This window comes from Nerophis lumbriciformis, linkage group LG07, assembly GCF_033978685.3.
Source record: "Nerophis lumbriciformis linkage group LG07, RoL_Nlum_v2.1, whole genome shotgun sequence".
Taxonomy (NCBI): domain Eukaryota; kingdom Metazoa; phylum Chordata; class Actinopteri; order Syngnathiformes; family Syngnathidae; genus Nerophis; species Nerophis lumbriciformis.
Window position 1 is genome coordinate 53605910 of NC_084554.2, and position 19908 is coordinate 53625817.

Below are 19908 nucleotides of genomic sequence, written 5' to 3' on the forward strand. Positions count from 1 at the left end.
CCGAGGTACTTGAACTCCTCCACTTGGGGAAAGATCTCCTCCCCAACACGGAGATGGCACTCCACCCTTTTCCGGGAGAGAACCATGGACTCGGACTTGGAGGTGCTGATTCTCATCCCAGTCGCTTCACACTCGGCTGTGAACCGATCCAGTGAGAGCTGAAGATCCTGGCCAGATGAAGCCATCAGGACCACATCATCTGCAAAAAGCAGAGACCTAATCCTGCAGCCACCAAACCAGATACCCTCAACGCCTTTGACTGCGCCTAGAAATTCTGTCCATAAAGGTTATGAACAGAATCGGTGACAAAGGGCAGCCTTGGCGGAGTCCAACCCTCACTGGAAACGTGTCCGACTTACTGCCGGCAATGCGAACCAAGCTCTGGCACTGATCATACAGGGAGCGGACTGCCACAATAAGACAGTCCGATACCCCATACTCTCTGAGCACTCCCCACAGGACTTCCCGGGGTACACGGTCGAATGCCTTCTCCAAGTCCACAAAGCACATGTAGACTGGTTGGGCAAACTCCCATGCACCCTCAAGGACCCTGCCGAGAGTATAGAGCTGGTCCACAGTTCCACGACCAGGACGAAAACCACACTGTTCCTCCTGAATCCGAGGTTCGACTATCCGGCGTAGCCTCCTCTCCAGTACACCTGAATAGACCTTACCGGGAAGGCTGAGGAGTGTGATCCCACGATAGTTGGAACACACCCTCCGGTTCCCCTTCTTAAAGAGAGGAACCACCACCCCGGTCTGCCAATCCAGAGGTACCGCCCCCGATGTCCACGCGATGTTGCAGAGTCTTGTCAACCAAGACAGCCCCACAACATCCAGAGCCTTAAGGAACTCCGGGCGGATCTCATCCACCCCCGGGGCCTTGCCACCGAGGAGCTTTTTAACTACCTCGGCAACCTCAGCCCCAGAAATAGGAGAGCAAATTATTATCATTATTATTTTTGGCAAATAATCATGAACTTAGAATTTGATGGCAGCAACACATTGCAAAAAAGTTGTCACAGGGGCATTTTTACCACTGTGTTACATGGCCTTTCCTTTTAACAACACTCAGTAAAGGTTTGGGAACTGAGGAGACACATTTTGGAAGCTTCTCAGGTGGAATTCTTTCCCATTCTTGCTTGATGTACAGCTTAAGTTGTTCAACAGTCTCCCTTCACATATTTTAGCCTTCATATTGCACCACACATTTTCAACGGGAGACAGGTCTGGACTACAGGCAGGCCAGTCTAGTACCCGCACTCTTTTACTACGAAGCCACGCTGTTGTAACACGTGGCTTGGCACCGTCTTGCTGAAATAAGCAGGGGCGTCCATGATAACGTTGCCTGGATGGCAACATATGTTGCTCCAAAAGCTACAAGTTACTCTCCATTAAATGTAACTAAGCTCCAGGTTACTCTCCATTAAATGTAACTAAGCTACAAGTTACTCTCCATTAAATGTAGCTAAGCTACAAGTTACTCTCCATTAAATGTAGCTAAGCTACAAGTTACTCTCCATTAAATGTAGCTAAGCTACAAGTTACTCTCCATTAAATGTAACTAAGCTACAAGTTACTCTCCATTAAATGTAGCTAAGCTACAAGTTACTCTCCATTAAATGTAACTAAGCTACAAGTTACTCTCCATTAAATGTAGCTAAGCTACAAGTTACTCTCCATTAAATGTAACTAAGCTACAAGTTACTCTCCATTAAATGTAGCTAAGCTACAAGTTACTCTCCATTAAATGTAGCTAAGCTACAAGTTACTCTCCATTAAATGTAACTAAGCTACAAGTTACTCTCCATTAAATGTAGCTAAGCTACAAGTTACTCTCCATTAAATGTAACTAAGCTACAAGTTACTCTCCATTAAATGTAACTAAGCTACAAGTTACTCTCCATTAAATGTAGCTAAGCTACACGTTACTCTCCATTATATGTAACTAAGCTACAAGTTACTCTCCATTAAATGTAGCTAAGCTACAAGTTACTCTCCATTAAATGTAGCTAAGCTACAAATTACTCTCCATTAAATGTAACTAAGCTACAAGTTACTCTCTATTAAATGTAACTAAGCTACAAGTTACTCTCCATTAAATGTAGCTAAGCTACAAGTTACACTCCATTAAATGTAGCTAAGCTACAAGTTACTCTCCATTAAATGTAGCTAAGCTACAAGTTACTCTCCATTAAATGTAGCTAAGCTACAAGTTACTCTCCATTAAATGTAACTAAGCTACAAGTTACTCTCCATTAAATGTAACTAAGCTACAAGTTACTCTCCATTAAATGTAGCTAAGCTACAAGTTACTCTCCATTAAATGTAGCTAAGCTACAAGTTACTCTCCATTAAATGTAGCTAAGCTACAAGTTACTCTCCATTAAATGTAACTAAGCTACAAGTTACTCTCCATTAAATGTAACTAAGCTACAAGTTACTCTCCATTAAATGTAGCTAAGCTACAAGTTACTCTCCATTAAATGTAGCTAAGCTACAAGTTACTCTCCATTAAATGTAACTAAGCTACAAGTTACTCTCCATTAAATGTAACTAAGGTACAAGTTACTCTCCATTAAATTTAGCTAAGCTACAAGTTACTCTCCATTAAATTTAGCTAAGCTACAAGTTACTCTCCATTGAATGTAGCTAAGCTACAAGTTACTCTCCATTAAATGTAGCTAAGCTACAAGTTACTCTCCATTAAATGTAACTAAGCTACAAGTTACTCTCCATTAAATGTAACTATGCTACAAGTTACTCTCCATTAAATGTGTCATGCCACAATATATTAAGGCTTCATTGTTTCTTGTGACAATCACTACTTCAGACGGTAGCGAGTTGGAACCGTAACTCAAATGTAAGCGTTTAAAAAACTGGGTCGGATATCGATAACGATCAAAAACTGTCCGTAATGACTCGGTTCCGCCAATGAAGGACAAACAAGCTGGATCCTTGGTGGTCGTTAGGGTTTGTCGCTGAGGGCAGTGGAACCATCAGATAGGAAGTGGTGAGTGTTACTGTTTCCTGTTTGTTTGCTTCTATCACACATCACAATGTCAACCTTGTTTTTGTACAGTTTGTGAAACTAGCAGTATACGACATGCTGCTGACACAATAATGACACTTTCATTTTGGTTTTTGAAAGTCGTCCTCTCAGTAAATGATGAATTCATGAGAATCAGGTGGTCACTTTTGCTCCATTTCAGCTGTAAATAACAATATATCAATAATACATGTCAGTGTTTATCTGTAAATAACAATATATAAATAATAAATGTCAGTGTTTATCTGTAAATAACTATATATAAATAATAAATGTCAGTGTTGATCTGTAAATAATATATAAATAATAATTGTCAGTGTTTGTCTGTAAATAACAATATATAAATAACACGTCAGTGTTTATCTATATATAAAAATATATACATAATAAATGTCAGTTATCTGTAAATAACAATATATAAACAACACATGTCAGTGTTTATCTATAAATAACAATATATAAATAATACACGTCAGTGTTTATCTGTAGATAACGATATATATAAATAATAAACGTCAGTGTTTATCTGTATATAACAATATATAAATAATACATGTTAGTGTTCATCTGTAAATAATGTATAAATATTAAATGTCAATGTTTATCTGTAAATATATAAATGATAAATGTCAGTGTTATCTGTAAATAACAATATATAAATAATAAATGTCAATATTTATCTGTAAATAACAATATGTAAATAATACATGTCAGTGTTGATCCGTAAATAACAATATATAAATAGTAAATGCCAGTGTTTATCTGTAAATAACAATATATAAATAATAAATGTCAGTGTTTGTCTGTAGATAACAATATATAAATAATAAACTTCAGTGTTTATCTGTAAATAACAACATAAAAATAATAAATGTTAATGTTTATCTGTAAATAATATATAAATAGTAAATGTCATTGTTTATCTGTAAATAATATGTAAATGATACATGTCAGTGTTTATCTGTAAATAACATATATAAATAATAAATGTTAGCGTTTATCTGTAAATAATGTATAAATAGTAAATGTCAGTGTTTATCTGTAAATAACAATATATAAATACTAAATGTCAGTGTTTATCAGTAAATAGCAATATAAAAATAACACATGTAAGTGTTTATCGATAAATAACAATATATAAATAATAAATGCCAGTGTTTATCTCTAAATAACAATGTATCAATAATAAATGTCAGTGTTTATCTCTAAATAACAATGTATCAATAATAAATGTCAGTGTTTATCTCTAAATAACAATGTATCAATAATAAATGTCAGTGTTTATCCGTAAATAACAATATATAACTAGTAAATGCCAGTGTTTATCTGTAAATAACAATATATAAATAATAAATGTCAGTGTTTATCGATAAATAACAATATATAAATAATACATGTTAGTGTTTATCTGTAAACAATATATAATTAGTAAATGCTAGTGTTTATCTGTAAATAACATTATATACATAATACATGTCTGTGTTTATCTGTAAATAACAATATATGAATAATACATGTCAGTGTTTGTCTGTAAATAACAATATATAGATAATAAATGTCAGTGTTTATCTGAAGATAACAATATATAAATAATAAAATGCAGTGCTTATCTGTAAATAACAATATATAAATAATACATGTTAATGTTTATCTGTAAATAATATATAAATAGTAAATGTCATTGTTTATCTGTAAATAATATGTAAATGATACATGTCAGTGTTTATCTGTAAATAACAATATACGAATAATAAATGTCAGTGTTTATCTGTAAATAACAATATAAAAATGACACATGTAAGTGTTTATCGATAAATAACAATATATAAATAATAAATGTCAGTGTTTATCTCTAAATAAAAATATATCAATAATAAATGTCAGTGTTTATCTCTAAATAACAATATATCAATAATACATGTCAGTGTTTATCTGTAAATAACAATATATGAATAATACATGTCAGTGTTTATCTGTAAATAACAATATATGAATAACACATGTCATTGTTTATCCGTAAATAACAATATATAAATAATACATGTCAGTGTTTATCGATAAATAACAATATATAAATAATACATGTCAGTGTTTATCTGTAAATAACAATATATAAATAATAAATATTAGCGTTTATCTGTAAATAATGTGTAAATAGTAAATGTCAGTGTTTATCTGTAAATAACAATATAAAAATGACACATGTAAGTGTTTATCGATAAATAACAATATATCAATAATAAATGTCAGTGTTTATCTCTAAATAACAATGTATCAATAATAAATGTCAGTGTTTATCTGTAAATAACAATATATGAATAGTAAATGCCAGTGTTTATCTGTAAACAACAATATATACATAATACATGTCAGTTTTATCGATAAATAACAATATATAAATAATACATGTTAGTGTTTATCTGTAAACAATATATAAATAGAAAATGCCAGTGTTTATCTGTAAATAACAATATATAAATACTAAATGTCAGTGTTTATCTGTAAATAACAATATATAAATAATAAATATATAAAAACGTTATATGTATGAGTAGGACTAATATTTGCTGAAAAATATATAGCGTTGAAAGTTAAGAAAAACAATATATGACTTACTTATAACTACTTTTTGGAGCGCATCCATTAGTCTTGAACTGAGTGGACTGAAGGGTTAAACAAGGTCATATTTTGAAATATTGTGTCATGCTTCCCGTAGGCTGAAAACAAACATCGATGAGGTAACGTATAGTACACACTAGACACGTTTTTTTTAGATCGAAAAGATTCATCAGCAACAAACATCAAGCAAGTAACGATGAAACTGTCACATGGTCTGCGTAGGAGTACGAGTCGTCTGTTCAAGCAGTCGTGGTACTGGCACCACATCCACACTCAACTTTGGAGTCAGCTGAAAATAACTTTCCCCAGAGTTCCCCTGATCTGTGCCAACTGTTGACATAGATGTTCTAGTATCTCCCCTAACAAGCCTCGCCTTTGTCAATCTGTGCAAGGCACCACTAAAATAACATGAAAGCCAACTAATAAAGACTCCAGTAGTCCAAACCCGGCACTCTTATCTTATTACCGTCAGAACAACGCTGGTAGACTCCACAATGTCAACAATCAGGAGCAATTGGACGCTCAGACATTGAGGAGGAAACAAGATAGAATCTCATTTTGACAGAGAGCCTGGGAAGAAAAAGATTGGGAAAGCGACAGATGTCCAATTTCAGATTTAGCCTACGATTGGTGGCTGACGTGGAAACAAATCCAGAGTAAATAAAAGTAGTCCTGTCAGGGTCGGTGGGGGTTTAGCCGGCGGCGTGGTCTTAGGGCCCACAGGAACTTATTACGCCAGTAAGGAAAACAAAAAAACAGATCTCTGCTATGTCAGCCAAGCACTCAATAGCAACCCGACTGAAACCAATTACTTTCACTTTCTGACATTTTGACCTGCAATGTTGCCCGTTTATACCAACAATTGGACTATTTGGCTCCCAAAAAGCTCCAAGTGCTTAAACGTGTGTAAATGATCAGAGGTGGGTAGAGTAGCCAGAAATTGTACTCAAGTAAGAGTACTGTTACTTTAGAGATTTATTACTCAAGTAAAAGTAAGGAGTAGTCACCCAAATATTTACTTGAGTAAAAGTAAAAAGTATGTTGTGAAAAAACTACTCAAGTACTGAGTAACTGATGAGTAACATACACACTCATATCATATATATATATATATATATATATATATATATATATATATATATATATATAGAACAGAAAACGGAACGACATCATCTGGTACAACCCCCCATACAGCAAAAACGTCTCAACGAACATTGGACACAAATTCCTCAATCTGATTGACAAACACTTTCCCAAAGACAACACCCTAAGAAAAGTATTCAACAAGAACAACATTAAATTGAGCTACAGCTGCATGAACAATATACGACAAATCATCTCAAACCACAACAAAACAATTGCAAATGAGCCGTCGGCCCTCAGACAGAGCGACTCCAAAACCAACAAAGGATGTAATTGTCGAAAGAAACCTGATTGCCCCCTCAACGGGGGGTGCTTACAAACATCAGTTGTCTACCAATCTAAGGTAATACGCAAGGACATTAACACATCCGACACATATGTAGGATTAACCGAGGGAGAATTCAAAACCAGATGGAACAATCACAAGGCTTCTTTCAGGAACAAAAACCTGCGAAAATACCACAGAACTCAGCAAACACATTTGGGACCTCAAAGACAATAACGTTGAATATTCAATAACATGGCAAATTCTTGCATCCAGCACACCTTACAATAGTGGTAATAAAAGATGCAACCTATGCTTGAAAGAGAAACTGTTTATTATTTACCGTCCAGACCTGTCATCCCTCAACAAGCGCAGCGAAATTGTAACAACATGCCGCCATAGACGGAAACACCTCCTAGGTAACACATGAACCAATCACCACGCCCTTAGGCCAGCCTGTACCCACCCACTCTGTGCCCTATATAAACCATGGTATGCGAATGCTCCCATTAAAATCTCCTGACGATTGAGGGTACCCCCCTCATGAAACAGGCCTGTAGAGATGAAATAGTCTTGTGATTTTTTTTTTCCCCACACATACATATATATATATATATATATATATATATATATATATATATATATATATATATATATATATATATATATATATAGAACAGAAAACGGAACGACATCATCTGGTACAACCCCCCATACAGCGAAAACGTCTCAACGAACATTGGACACAAATTCCTCAATCTGATTGACAAACACTTTCCCAAAGACAACACCCTAAGAAAAGTATTCAACAAGAACAACATTAAATTGAGCTACAGCTGCATGAACAATATACGACAAATCATCTCAAACCACAACAAAACAATTGCAAATGAGCCGTCGGCCCTCAGACAGAGCGACTCCAAAACCAACAAAGGATGTAATTGTCGAAAGAAACCTGATTGCCCCCTCAACGGGGGGTGCTTACAAACATCAGTTGTCTACCAATCTAAGGTAATACGCAAGGACATTAACACATCCGACACATATGTAGGATTAACCGAGGGTGAATTCAAAACCAGATGGAACAATCACAAGGCTTCTTTCAGGAACAAAAACCTGCGAAAATACCACAGAACTCAGCAAACACATTTGGGACCTCAAAGACAATAATGTTGAATATTCAATAACATGGCAAATTCTTGCATGCAGCACACCTTACAATAGTGGTAATAAAAGATGCAACCTATGCTTGAAAGAGAAACTGTTTATTATTTACCGTCCAGACCTGTCATCCCTCAACAAGCGCAGCGAAATTGTAACAACATGCCGCCACAGACGGAAACACCTCCTAGGTAACACATGAGCCAATCACCACGCCCCTAGGCCAGCCTGTACCCACCCACTCTGTGCCCTATATAAACCATGGTATGCGAATGCTCCCATTAAAATCTCCTGACGATTGAGGGTACCCCCCCTCATGAAACAGGCCTGTAGAGATGAAATAGTCTTGTGATTTTTTTCCCACACATACATATATTGCGCTCTACTACGGTATCGAGCACTATTTTTTGGATAACCTTATTAAGACATATATATATATATATATATATATATACATACATATACATTGATATATACAGTATATCATTTATATGTATTTATTTTGCTGTTTTTGTTTACATGTTAAAGGTGTTTTAATGATAATACATGCATGTTTAACATATAGATTCCTTTCTTTCATGAAGACAAGAATATAAGTTGGTGTATTACCTGATTCTGATGACTTGCATTGATTGTAATCAGACAGTCGTGATGATAACGTCCACGTTTTCAAATGGAGGAGAAGAAAAGTTCCTCCTTTCTGTCTAATACCACATGAAAGTGGTGGGTTTTTGGCATCTTATTTGTCCAGCTTCCATATTCGTTTTTATACACTTTACAAGAAATACATTGGCGTCAAACTCCGTAGCTTGCTAGCTTGTTTGCGCTGGCTTTCGGAGACTCTTGTTTTGAAAGCGCAGGCGCGATGGAGCGGCACTTTTATTGTGAAGACAGGAACTGTGCAGTCAGTCTTTAGGCTTTTGACGGGATGTACGGTTGAAATAAAAAAGTATCTTTTTTCCTTCACACTTTTGATTGATTGATTGTAACTTTTATGATTAGATTGCACAGTACAGTACATATTCCGTACAATTGACCACTAAATGGTAACACCCCAATAAGTTTTTCAACTTGTTTAAGTCAGGTCATGTGACCACCTGGCTCTGTTTGATTGGTCCAACGTCACCAGTGACTGCATCTGATTGGTGGAACGGAGTGAAACGTCACCAGTAAGGCAGGCACTATGAAGGTCTGTCTGACAGACCAAAACAAACAAAGCGTGCATTAACAGATCGATAAAAATTAGTAGCGAGTAGCGAGCTGCATGTAGATAAAAGTAGCGGAGTAAAAGTAGCGTTCCTCCTTATTTCCCATTCTTGCTTTATGTAGAGCTTCAGTCCAACAGTCCGGGGGTCTTCGCTGTCGTATTTTAGGCTTCATAATGCGCCAGTCTAGTACCCCGCACTCTTTTACTATGAAGCCACGTTGATGTAGCACGTGGCTTGGCATTGTCTTGCTGAAATAAGCAGGGGCGTCCACGGCAACGTTGCTTGGATGGCAACATATGTTGCTCCAAGACCTGTATGTACCTTTCAGCATTAATGGTGCCTTCACAGATGTGTAAGTTACCCATGTCTTGGGCACTAATACACCCCCCATACCATCACACATGCTGGCTTTTCCACTTTGCCAGATGGTTATTTTCGTCTTTGGTCCGGAGGACATGACGTCCACAGTTTCCAAAAACAGTTTGAAATGTGGACTCGTCAGACCACAGAACACTTTTTCCACTTTGTATCAGTCCATCTTAGATGAGCTCAGGCCCCAGCGAAGCCGACGGCGTTTCCGGGTGTTGTTGATAAATGGTTTTGCCTTGCATAGGAGAGTTTTAACTTGCACTTACAGATGTAGCGACCGACTGTAGTTACTGACAGTGGGTTTCTGAAGTGTTCCTGAGCCCATGTGGTGATATCCTTTACACACTGATGTCGCTTGTTGATGCAGTACAGCCTGAGGGATGGAAGGTCACGGGCTTAGCTGCTTACGTGCAGTGATTTCTCCAGATTCTCTGAACCCTTTGATGATATTACGGAGCGTAGATGGTGAAATCCCTAAATTCCTTGCAATAGCTGTTTGAGAAAGGTTTTTCTTAAACTGTTCAAATATTTGCTTACGCATTTGTTGACAAAGTGGTGACCCCTCGCCCCGTCCTTGTTTGTGAATGACTGAGCATTTCATGGAATCTACTTTTATACCCAATCATGGCACCCACCTGTTCCCAAATTAGCCTGCACACCTGTGGGATGTTCCAAATAAGTGTTTGATGAGCATTCCTCAACTTTATCAGTATTTATTGCCACCTTTCCCAACTTCTTTGTCACGTGTTGCTGGCATCAAATTCTAAAGTTAATGATTATTTGCAAAATTGGGGTTGAAAATGATTTGCAAATCATTGTATTCCGTTTATATTTACATCTAACACAATTTCCCAAGTCATAAGGAAACAAGGTTTGTAAATAAACCGTATTAATAACGGGAATATATGTGCCAAAAATACAATCTTGTATTTGAGTTTTATACACGAGCCTTACGGACTGCAGAAGCCTTTGATATTTTATGAACATCCAGAAAAATCAAAGGATGTTGTATTGTTCACTTTTCAAACTAGTACAATATATTGATATTTTTTTCCAAAGAAAAACAATCCAGCCTGCATACAATCTTTGTATTTTTAGCATAAATATTTCAACTTTATTTCGTTACTTTACACCTGTTTGCTCTTATTGTCCACGTTTGAGGTTTTTGTTGGTTTTTTTAGTATTAGTAATAGTATTTTTACAACGTGCCGCAAAACAGTTTTTAATTTTTTTTTCCGTTATTTTGTATTTTATTTATTGCTAGGATAACTACTATTACTCTTACTATTTTTTGTTTTTAATTATGTATTTATTTTAAATTTATTTCTATACATACAGTGTATTTTTTTTTAAAGTTGTAACCGTCTGCTACTAGCATAGACAAAGAGGACAATGGTAGCTAAACCAACAAAACCCAAAGAAGAATTTGTTCCATGCGAGTCAAAAGTTAAAGTACCAATGATTGGTATGTCCTCTGCATTTGACCCATCCCCTTGTTCAGCCCCTGGGACATCCCCTTGTTCAGCCCCTGGGAGGTGAAGGGAGCAGTGGGCAGCAGCGGTGCCACGCCCGGGAATCATTTTTGGTGATTTAACCCCCAATTCCAACCCTTGATGCTGAGTTCCAAGCAGGTGTCCCATTTTTATCGTCTTTGGTATGACTCGGCCGGGGTTTGAACTCACGACCTACCGATCTCAGGGCGAACACTCTAACCACTAAGCCACTGAGTAGTACTAGCAAACACCAAACAAGGCTAAAAGAGTTGTTTTCTATGACAAGCAATCCTGCACAGACTCCATTTCTAACCGTCGAAACTGATATATAAAGGGTGAGTGATTAGTGATGGCAGCAGGTGGGGACACGAGTCAGGAAACAGAAACCAGTGTGTGAACTGAAACGCTGCTAAAAAAACGAGAACGTAAACAAAGGAAGAGCGCGAGGAACAGAAGTAAACACGGAATTTAGGAGAATAACAACAAAAGTATGACAAGACATGACCTGTTCAACAAGTCATAGAGACGAGGAACTTATTTTTGTTTTGGATTACTACAAAAAGCCATGTTGTCGTTTTGAGCGCATCCCTATGGAACCTACTCACATACGGTATATACGTTAGAACTGTACGCTACTTTTTAGTCGCAATGGCAACAGCGGGTTAGGGTAATGGCGTGTAATGGCGGACTTGCGCACAGATCTTCGGGTATACACAAAGACAGCTACCAACGGTTACAAAACAGTTGGTTTTTGCATAGTAGGATGCCTTTAAATTGTACATAATGTGTACATTTTCACGTCAAACAGCAGTTAGGAAGGCATTCGACCGTGTCCCTCGGGAAGTCCTGTGGGGAGTGCTCAGAGAGTACGGGGTATCGGACTGTCTGATTGTGGCAGTCCGCTCCCTGTATGATCAGTGTCAGAGCTTGGTCCGCATTGCCGGTAGTAAGTCGGACCTGTTTCCAGTGAGGGTTGGACTCCGCCAAGGCTGCCCTTTGTCACCGATTCTGTTCATAACCTTTATGGACAGAATTTCTAGGCGCAGTCAAGGCGTTGAGGGGATCCGGTTTGGTGGCTGCAGGATTAGGTCTCTGCTTTTTGCAGATGATGTGGTCCTGATGGCTTCATCTGGCCAGGATCTCCAGCTCTCACTGGATCGGTTCGCAGCCGAGTGTGAAGCGACTGGGATGAGAATCAGCACCTCCAACTCCGAGTCCATGGTTCTCGCCCGGAAAAGGGTGGAGTGCCATCTCCGGGTTGGGGAGGAGATCTTGCCCCAAGTGGAGGAGTTCAAGTACCTCGGAGTCTTGTTCACGAGTGAGGGAAGAGTGGATCGTGAGATCGACAGGCGGATCGGTGCGGCGTCTTCAGTAATGCGGACGCTGTATCGATCCGTTGTGGTGAAGAAGTTACCGGTCGATCTACGTTCCCATCCTCACCTATGGTCATGAGCTTTGGGTTATGACCGAAAGGACAAGATCACGGGTACAAGCGGGCGAAATGAGTTTCCTCCGCCGGGTGGCGGGTCTCTCCCTTAGAGATAGGGTGAGAAGCTCTGCCATCCGGGGGGAGCTCAAAGTAAAGCCGCTGCTCCTCCACATCGAGAGGAGCCAGATGAGGTGGTTCGGGCATCTGGTCAGGATGCCACCCGAACGCCTCCCTAGGGAGGTGTTTAGGGCACGTCCGACCGGTAGGAGGCCGAGGGGAAGACCCAGGACACGTTGGGAAGACTATGTCTCCCGGCTGGCCTGGGAACGCCTCGGGGTCCCACAAGAAGAGCTGGACGAAGTGGCTGGGGAGAGAGGGAAGTCTGGGCTTCCCTACTTAGGCTGCTGCCCCCGCGACCTGACCTCGGATAAGCGGAAGAAGATGGATGGATGGATGGATGGAACAGCAGTTAGGAATTATAGATCAAGTTTAAATTGATGAAGGAATTAACGTTCTTGAATGATTCCACTTATGAAAAGTAAATTCCGTTGTTGTCAATCGACCACAGAGCAAGGAACTGTGCGAACGAGATATTTTTAAGTGTTCTTTTTGAATCCATAGTCATGTTTAAAGCATCTAGTATTCTCCCACGTAGGGTGTCTTCTCGTGACCTCTTTGCTTTTATCTCATGTCCGCGAGTAAACTCTTTTGCTTCGTCTTAACGGCTCGCAGAGCAGTTTTGGCCAGCTCCTTAACTGTTTTGAAGAAGCAGCCGTGCTCCTTTCTAGGGCGAGAGGGGCTATTTAAAGTTAAAGTACCAATGGTACCGTGGTGAAATTTGTCCTCTGCATTTGACCCATCCCCTTTTTCATCCCCTGGGAGGTGAGGGGAGCAATTCCAACCCTTGATGCCGAGTGCCAAGCAGGGAGGTAATGGGTCCCATTTTTATAGTCTTTGGTATGACTCGGCCGGGGTTTGAACTCACAACCTACCGATCTCAGGGCGGACACTCTAACCACTCGGCCACTGAGTAGGTATTTTCGCTACGGTCGCGTTGTAAGGGCTGGTCTCCTAAAGCTTCAGTGAAACCTGGTATTGTACCGTTCTGTCCTCTGGGTTCCTTTTTACTCAACATATATGTCATCCGAAAGAACTGACCGGAATTGACCAGTGTGTTTCATTCGTGCAATCTAAAGTAAATGACTTTTTTCAAGTCCAAAGGAAATCATACATGCCGTCAGATAGCAGATGATACTCACCCAAGTCTGATCCGAGCTGTACGAGTGCCGGTGGACCTCCAGGTCGTCGTCCTGCTTGGCCTGCTGGAACTCGTTTCTGAGCCTTTGTATCCGGTCATGGTTACTGGGAGCCGTCTGATTGCTAAGTGGGGGGGGGGGGGAGAGAGGAGCAAGCTGTTATCTATCCAAATAGTCTAGGCGCACATTTACAGGTAATGGGCACCTGGCACTGAGTCAGTCTGTTATTGTTTGGAATATTGGAATCACATGAACGCCACTGTTGAAGTTGAGTCGTGCCTAACTGCATCTGTCAGTCATTAGTGCCTTCCATCACCCGACCACTTCTACCCTGAGCATTTCTAGACCTTGTCTGGCTCAATTCAGTTCAGTTTGCTGGCGTTCTTGCATTCTAGGGTTGGTAGTGTTCCCAGGACCGGAAGGGCCGTGAAGGACAGAGTCTTTCAACCCAATATTGAGGCAAAACACAGAACAGCATGTGGAGCAAATGGCAAAAAAAAACATGGTAGTAGAGGTAGTAGCGTAACGCCAAACGCAAACTGTGTCCAGCAGCAAACAACGGACCTGTGCCGAATGAACGTGTGATTAATGATAGGAACAGGTGGGGACACTAATCAAGAAATAGAAACCAGTGTGTGAGCTGAAACTCCACCAGCAACGAGAACATAAACAAAGGGAGAGCGCGAGGAACAGAACTAAATACAACATTTCGGAGAACAACAACAAGAGCATGAGAAAAAATCAGGTCATGACGGCTTTAGTGACTGCTGGGTCTTAGACCTAAAGCCAGAACCTTAGAATATGTCCAGTTGAATATATCCACAAAATCGTTTAAAATGAATTGATCAAGTCAACCCACCTTTGTCTGACTGACACACAATCTTATGATTAGGGTTAGACAAAGTGGTTCTGGCACAGACAGGTACAGTATACCGAGGACTTAGGACTTTGTAACACAAAGACACACTTGCTTACTCGGTCATCTCAGGGCATTCCTGGAATGCTTGGTTTGTCTTGGAAGACATTTGGTCTCTCATCTGAGTAGACTTCATCAGTTCATGATCATAGACCTAGATTGGTCAGATCCCGTCTTAGAATTGTACTTTGGTCAGATCTGGTCTTAGACTTTTATTTGGGTCAGATCTGGTCTTAGACTTGGATTGGTCAGATCCCGTTTTGGACTTTTATTTTGGTCAGATCTAGTCTTAGACTTTTATTTGGGTAAGATCTGGTCTTAGACTTGGATTGGTCAGATCTTGTCTTAGACTGGACAGATTTAGTCTTGGACTTAGATTGGTCACATCTAGTCTTAGACTTAGATTGGTCAGGTCTAGTCTTAGACTTAGATTGGTCACATCTATTCTTAGACTGAGATTGGTCACATCTAGTCTTGGACTTAGATTGGTCACATTTCGTCTTAGACTTTGATTGGTCACATCTAGTCTTAGACTTAGATTGGTCAGGTCTAGTCTTAGACTTAGATTGGTCACATCTAGTCTTAGACTTAGATTGGTCACATCTAGTCTTAGACTTAGATTGGTCACATCTAGTCTTAGACTTAAATGGTCACATCTAGTCTTTGACTTAGATTGGTCACATCTAGTCTTAGACTTAGATTGGTCAGATCTAGTCTTAGACTTAGATTGGTCAGATCTAGTCTTAGACTTGTATGGTCACATCTAGTCCTAGACTTAGATTGGTCACATCTAGTCTTATACTTAGATTGGTCAGATCTAGTCTTAGACTTAGATTGGTCAGAGCTAGTCTTAGACTTTGATTGGTCAGTTCTAGTCTTAGATTTAGATTGGTCAGATCTAGTCCTAGACTTAGATTGGTCACATCTAGTCTTAGACTTAGATTGGTCACATCTAGTCTTAGACTTAGATTGGTCAGATCTTGTCTTAGACTTTGATTGGTCAGTTCTAGTCTTAGACTTAGATTGGTCAGTTCTAGTTTTAGATATAGATTGGTCAGATCTAGTCTTAGACTTAGATTGGTCAGATCTAGTCTTGGACTTAGATTGGTCACATCTAGTCATAGACACTATTTGATCAAACCTGGTTTAAGCGTGAAAGTGTTCCTCAGGCACCACTAGGAGTGATAAATGTCTCTTTTGGACAGCAGGTTGTTGGCTTTGAAGGTCCCAGTAGAAACCCTCATTTACACCTCCATCAGTAAAAGGACTGTCAAAGGGAATCAATGGCTCTTGATTCAGTGGAATCAGCGGCTCCAGAGGCAGCGGCCGACAGGACACGTAACGATGACTAGGGCAGCTCTTTAATAGTCTGGAGTTGATGCACGGCAAAGGGATGTGAGCAAAGGTGAGGCATGTGTGCTCTGGAGGGACGTGACGATGGGGAGGTAGAGGCAAGGTGAATAATTAATCAAGAGCATGAGAGAACAGAAAGAGGAGCGAGCCGGGACAAAGCCAGAGAAAAGCATTAATGTAGATCAGGGGTCTCAAACTTGTTTTCATTGAGGGCCACATTGCAGTTATGGCTTGTAACTGTGAATAACATATGTATAACCCTTATCATATTAATACACACATCACATTATTATTTAGAATGTTACACACACTAAAAAAAATTGCATTTTGCATTCTGAATAATCATGTATTGTGTCTCCTGGGGCTGTTGGCATTACCACTTCCTTCAGAAGCAGCCTCGGTGATGTTAACTAGGGAACTCCTGAATATATAGAGGAGCGCGTGGGGCTGTACCTTAGAGCGTAGGGTGAAACTGTAACTGAGTGTGCAGCTCAATACGTTTCTCCTCATGAGCAAAATGTAACTCTGTGTCTACGTGATTCCTTGCTTCTTGTCTTGTTTAATAGATAGTTTGGTGATTGAACCTGACAGAAATAACTGAAAACATGTTTTAAAATTATTTTCAAGGTAAAAGTTGATTTTCAAGATAAGAAATGATTTTCAAGGTAAAAAGTTGATTTTCAAGACAAAAAATGATTTTCAGGGTAAAAATTGATTTTCAAGACAAAAAATTATTTTCAAGGTCAAAAGTGGATTTTCAAGACAAAAAATGATTTTCAAGGTAAAAGTTGATTTTCAAGGTAAAAGTTGATTTTCAAGGTATAAGTTGATTTTCAATAAAAAAAATATTTTCAAGGTAAAAAGTTGATTTTCAAGGTAAAAAGTTGATATTCAAGAGAAAAAATGATTTTCAAGGTAAAAGTTGATTTTCAAGAGGAAAAATGACTTTCAAGGTAAAAAGTAGATTTTCAAGACAAAAAAATGATTTTCAAGGTAAAAGTTGATTTTCAAGACAAAAAATTATTTTCAAGGTCAAAAGTGGATTTTCAAGACAACAATTATTTTCAAGGTAAAAGTTGATTTTCAAGACAAAACAAATATTTTTAAGGAAAACAATTATTTTCAAGGAAAACAATTATTTTCATGGTAAAAGTTGATTTTCAAGATAAAAAAATATTTTCAGGGTAAAAAGTTGATTTTCAGGACAAAAAATGATTTTCAAGGTATAAGTTGATTTTCAATGTAAAAGTTGATTTTCAAGACAAAAAATGATTTTCAAGGTAAAAGTTGATTTTCAATGTAAAAGTTGATTTTCAAGACAAAAAATTATTTTCAAGGTAAAAGTTGATTTTCAAGACAAAAAAAATTATTTTCAAGGAAAAAAATTATTTTCAAGGTAAAAGTTGATTTTCAAGATAAAAAATGATTTTCAAGGTAAAAAGTTGATTTTCAAGACAAAAAATGATTTTCAAGATAAAAAATGATTTTCAAGGTAAAAGTTGATTTTCAAGATAAAAAATTATTTTCAAGGTAAAAAGTTGATTTTCAAGACAAAAAAATGATTTTCAAGGTAATAAGTTGATTTTCAAGACAAAAAATGATTTCCAAGGTAAAAGTTGATTTTCAAGGTAAAAGTTGATTTTCAAGACAAAAAATTATTTTCAAGGTCAAAAGTGGATTTTCAAGACAACAATTATTTTCAAGGTAAAAGTTGATTTTCAAGACAAAACAAATATTTTTAAGGAAAACAATTATTTTCAAGGAAAACTATTATTTTCATGGTAAAAGTTGATTTTCAAGATAAAAAATTATTTTCAGGGTAAAAAGTTGATTTTCAGGACAAAAAATGATTTTCAAGGTAATAAGTTGATTTTCAAGACAAAAAATGATTTTCAAGGTAAAAGTTGATTTTCAATGTAAAAGTTGATTTTCAAGACAAAAAATTATTTTCAAGGTAAAAGTTGATTTTCAAGACAAAAAAATTATTTTCAAGGAAAAAAATTATTTTCAAGGTAAAAGTTGATTTTCAAGATAAAAAAATGATTTTCAAGGTAAAAAGGTAATTTTCAAGACAAAAAAATGATTTTCAAGATAAAAAATGATTTTCAAGGTAAAAAGTTGATTTTCAAGATAAAAAATTATTTTCAGGGTAAAAAGTTGATTTTCAGGACAAAAAATGATTTTCAAGGTAATAAGTTGATTTTCAAGACAAAAAATGATTTTCAAGGTAAAAGTTGATTTTCAATGTAAAAGTTGATTTTCAAGACAAAAAATTATTTTCAAGGTAAAAGTTGATTTTCAAGACAAAAAAATTATTTTCAAGGTAAAAGTTGATTTTCAAGATAAAAAATGATTTTCAAGGTAAAAAGTTGATTTTCAAGACAAAAAATGATTTTCAAGATAAAAAATGATTTTCAAGGTAAAAAGTTGATTTTCAAGACAAAAAATGATTTTCAGGGTAAAAGTTGATTTTCAAGACAAAAAATTATTTTCAAGGTCAAAAGTGGATTTTCAAGACAAAAAATGATTTTCAAGGTAAAAGTTGATTTTCAAGGTAAAAGTTGATTTTCAAGGTATAAGTTGATTTTCAATAAAAAAAATATTTTCAAGGTAAAAAGTTGATTTTCAAGGTAAAAAGTTGATATTCAAGAGAAAAAATGATTTTCAAGGTAAAAGTTGATTTTCAAGAGGAAAAATGACTTTCAAGGTAAAAAGTAGATTTTCAAAACAAAAAATGATTTTCAAGGTAAAAAGTTGATTTTCAAGACAAAAAATGATTTTCAAGGTAAAAGTTGATTTTCATCTGGGCCCTGGGCCTTGACTATCTATTAAACAGACAAGAAGAAGGAATCAGGCAGAGACAGAGTTCAATTTTGCTCATGAGTAGAAACGTATTGGGCTGCACACTCAGTTACAGTTTCACCCTACGCTCTAAGGTACAGTCCCCCGCGCTCCTCTATTTATTCAGGAGTTCCCTAGTTAACATCACTGAGGCTGCTTCTGAAGGGAGGGGTAATGCAATCAGCTCCAGTAGACACAATACGTGATTATTCAGAATGGAAATGTGCTGACACTCGTGATTTCGCCCTGTCTCTGCTTTGTCTGCGTTGAGGTACTCGATGTTCGTCCTTGGCTGTCAGCAGGCAGGGTCTGGAAACAAACCGCTGCTGCGAAACAACTCGCAATGAAAGATTACAAGTTATGTGCCTTTACACAGATAGAAAAGTACCACTTCAGCACAATTGATAATAACTATAGCAACGGCCTTTAAGCATAAGAGTTGTGTGATAACTTATACATAATTATTCTAACAGTAATGTAGAGGAATTAAAAAGAGAATACCAAAATATCGTGTTTTTTTGGAAGGTAAAAATGAACACTTAACACATTGAAGAGCTGCCATTCTGTTCTCGTGCCAAGCACTTACCACTGGTACGTCCGTTCCACACCATTGTTCATGTGGTGCCCAGAGGATCCTGGGAGTAATGATGCAATCATTGCAGATGAGAATGAGCGCTATGCTAATGGGCTGCCAATCAAACTCCATTAATAGCAGAATAAAGGGCTAACTTGGTGCCTGAGTAGCACTCGTGTCCTTTTCATACCGAGATCGATTGTATTAGTTGTACTCCGTTTGATTCCTACGA

General features: G+C 37.7%; 1 protein-coding gene across 1 annotated transcript in view; it reads right to left on the reverse strand.

Annotated features, from left to right (window-relative positions):
- Positions 1-19908, reverse strand: part of LOC133609344 (partitioning defective 3 homolog) — a 963929-nt gene that overhangs the window by 24602 nt on the left and 919419 nt on the right. The window contains exon 22 of the mRNA XM_061964873.2: positions 13996-14116. Within this exon, the coding sequence (XP_061820857.1) occupies positions 13996-14116 (121 nt within the window). The remainder of the gene's footprint in view (positions 1-13995; positions 14117-19908) is intronic.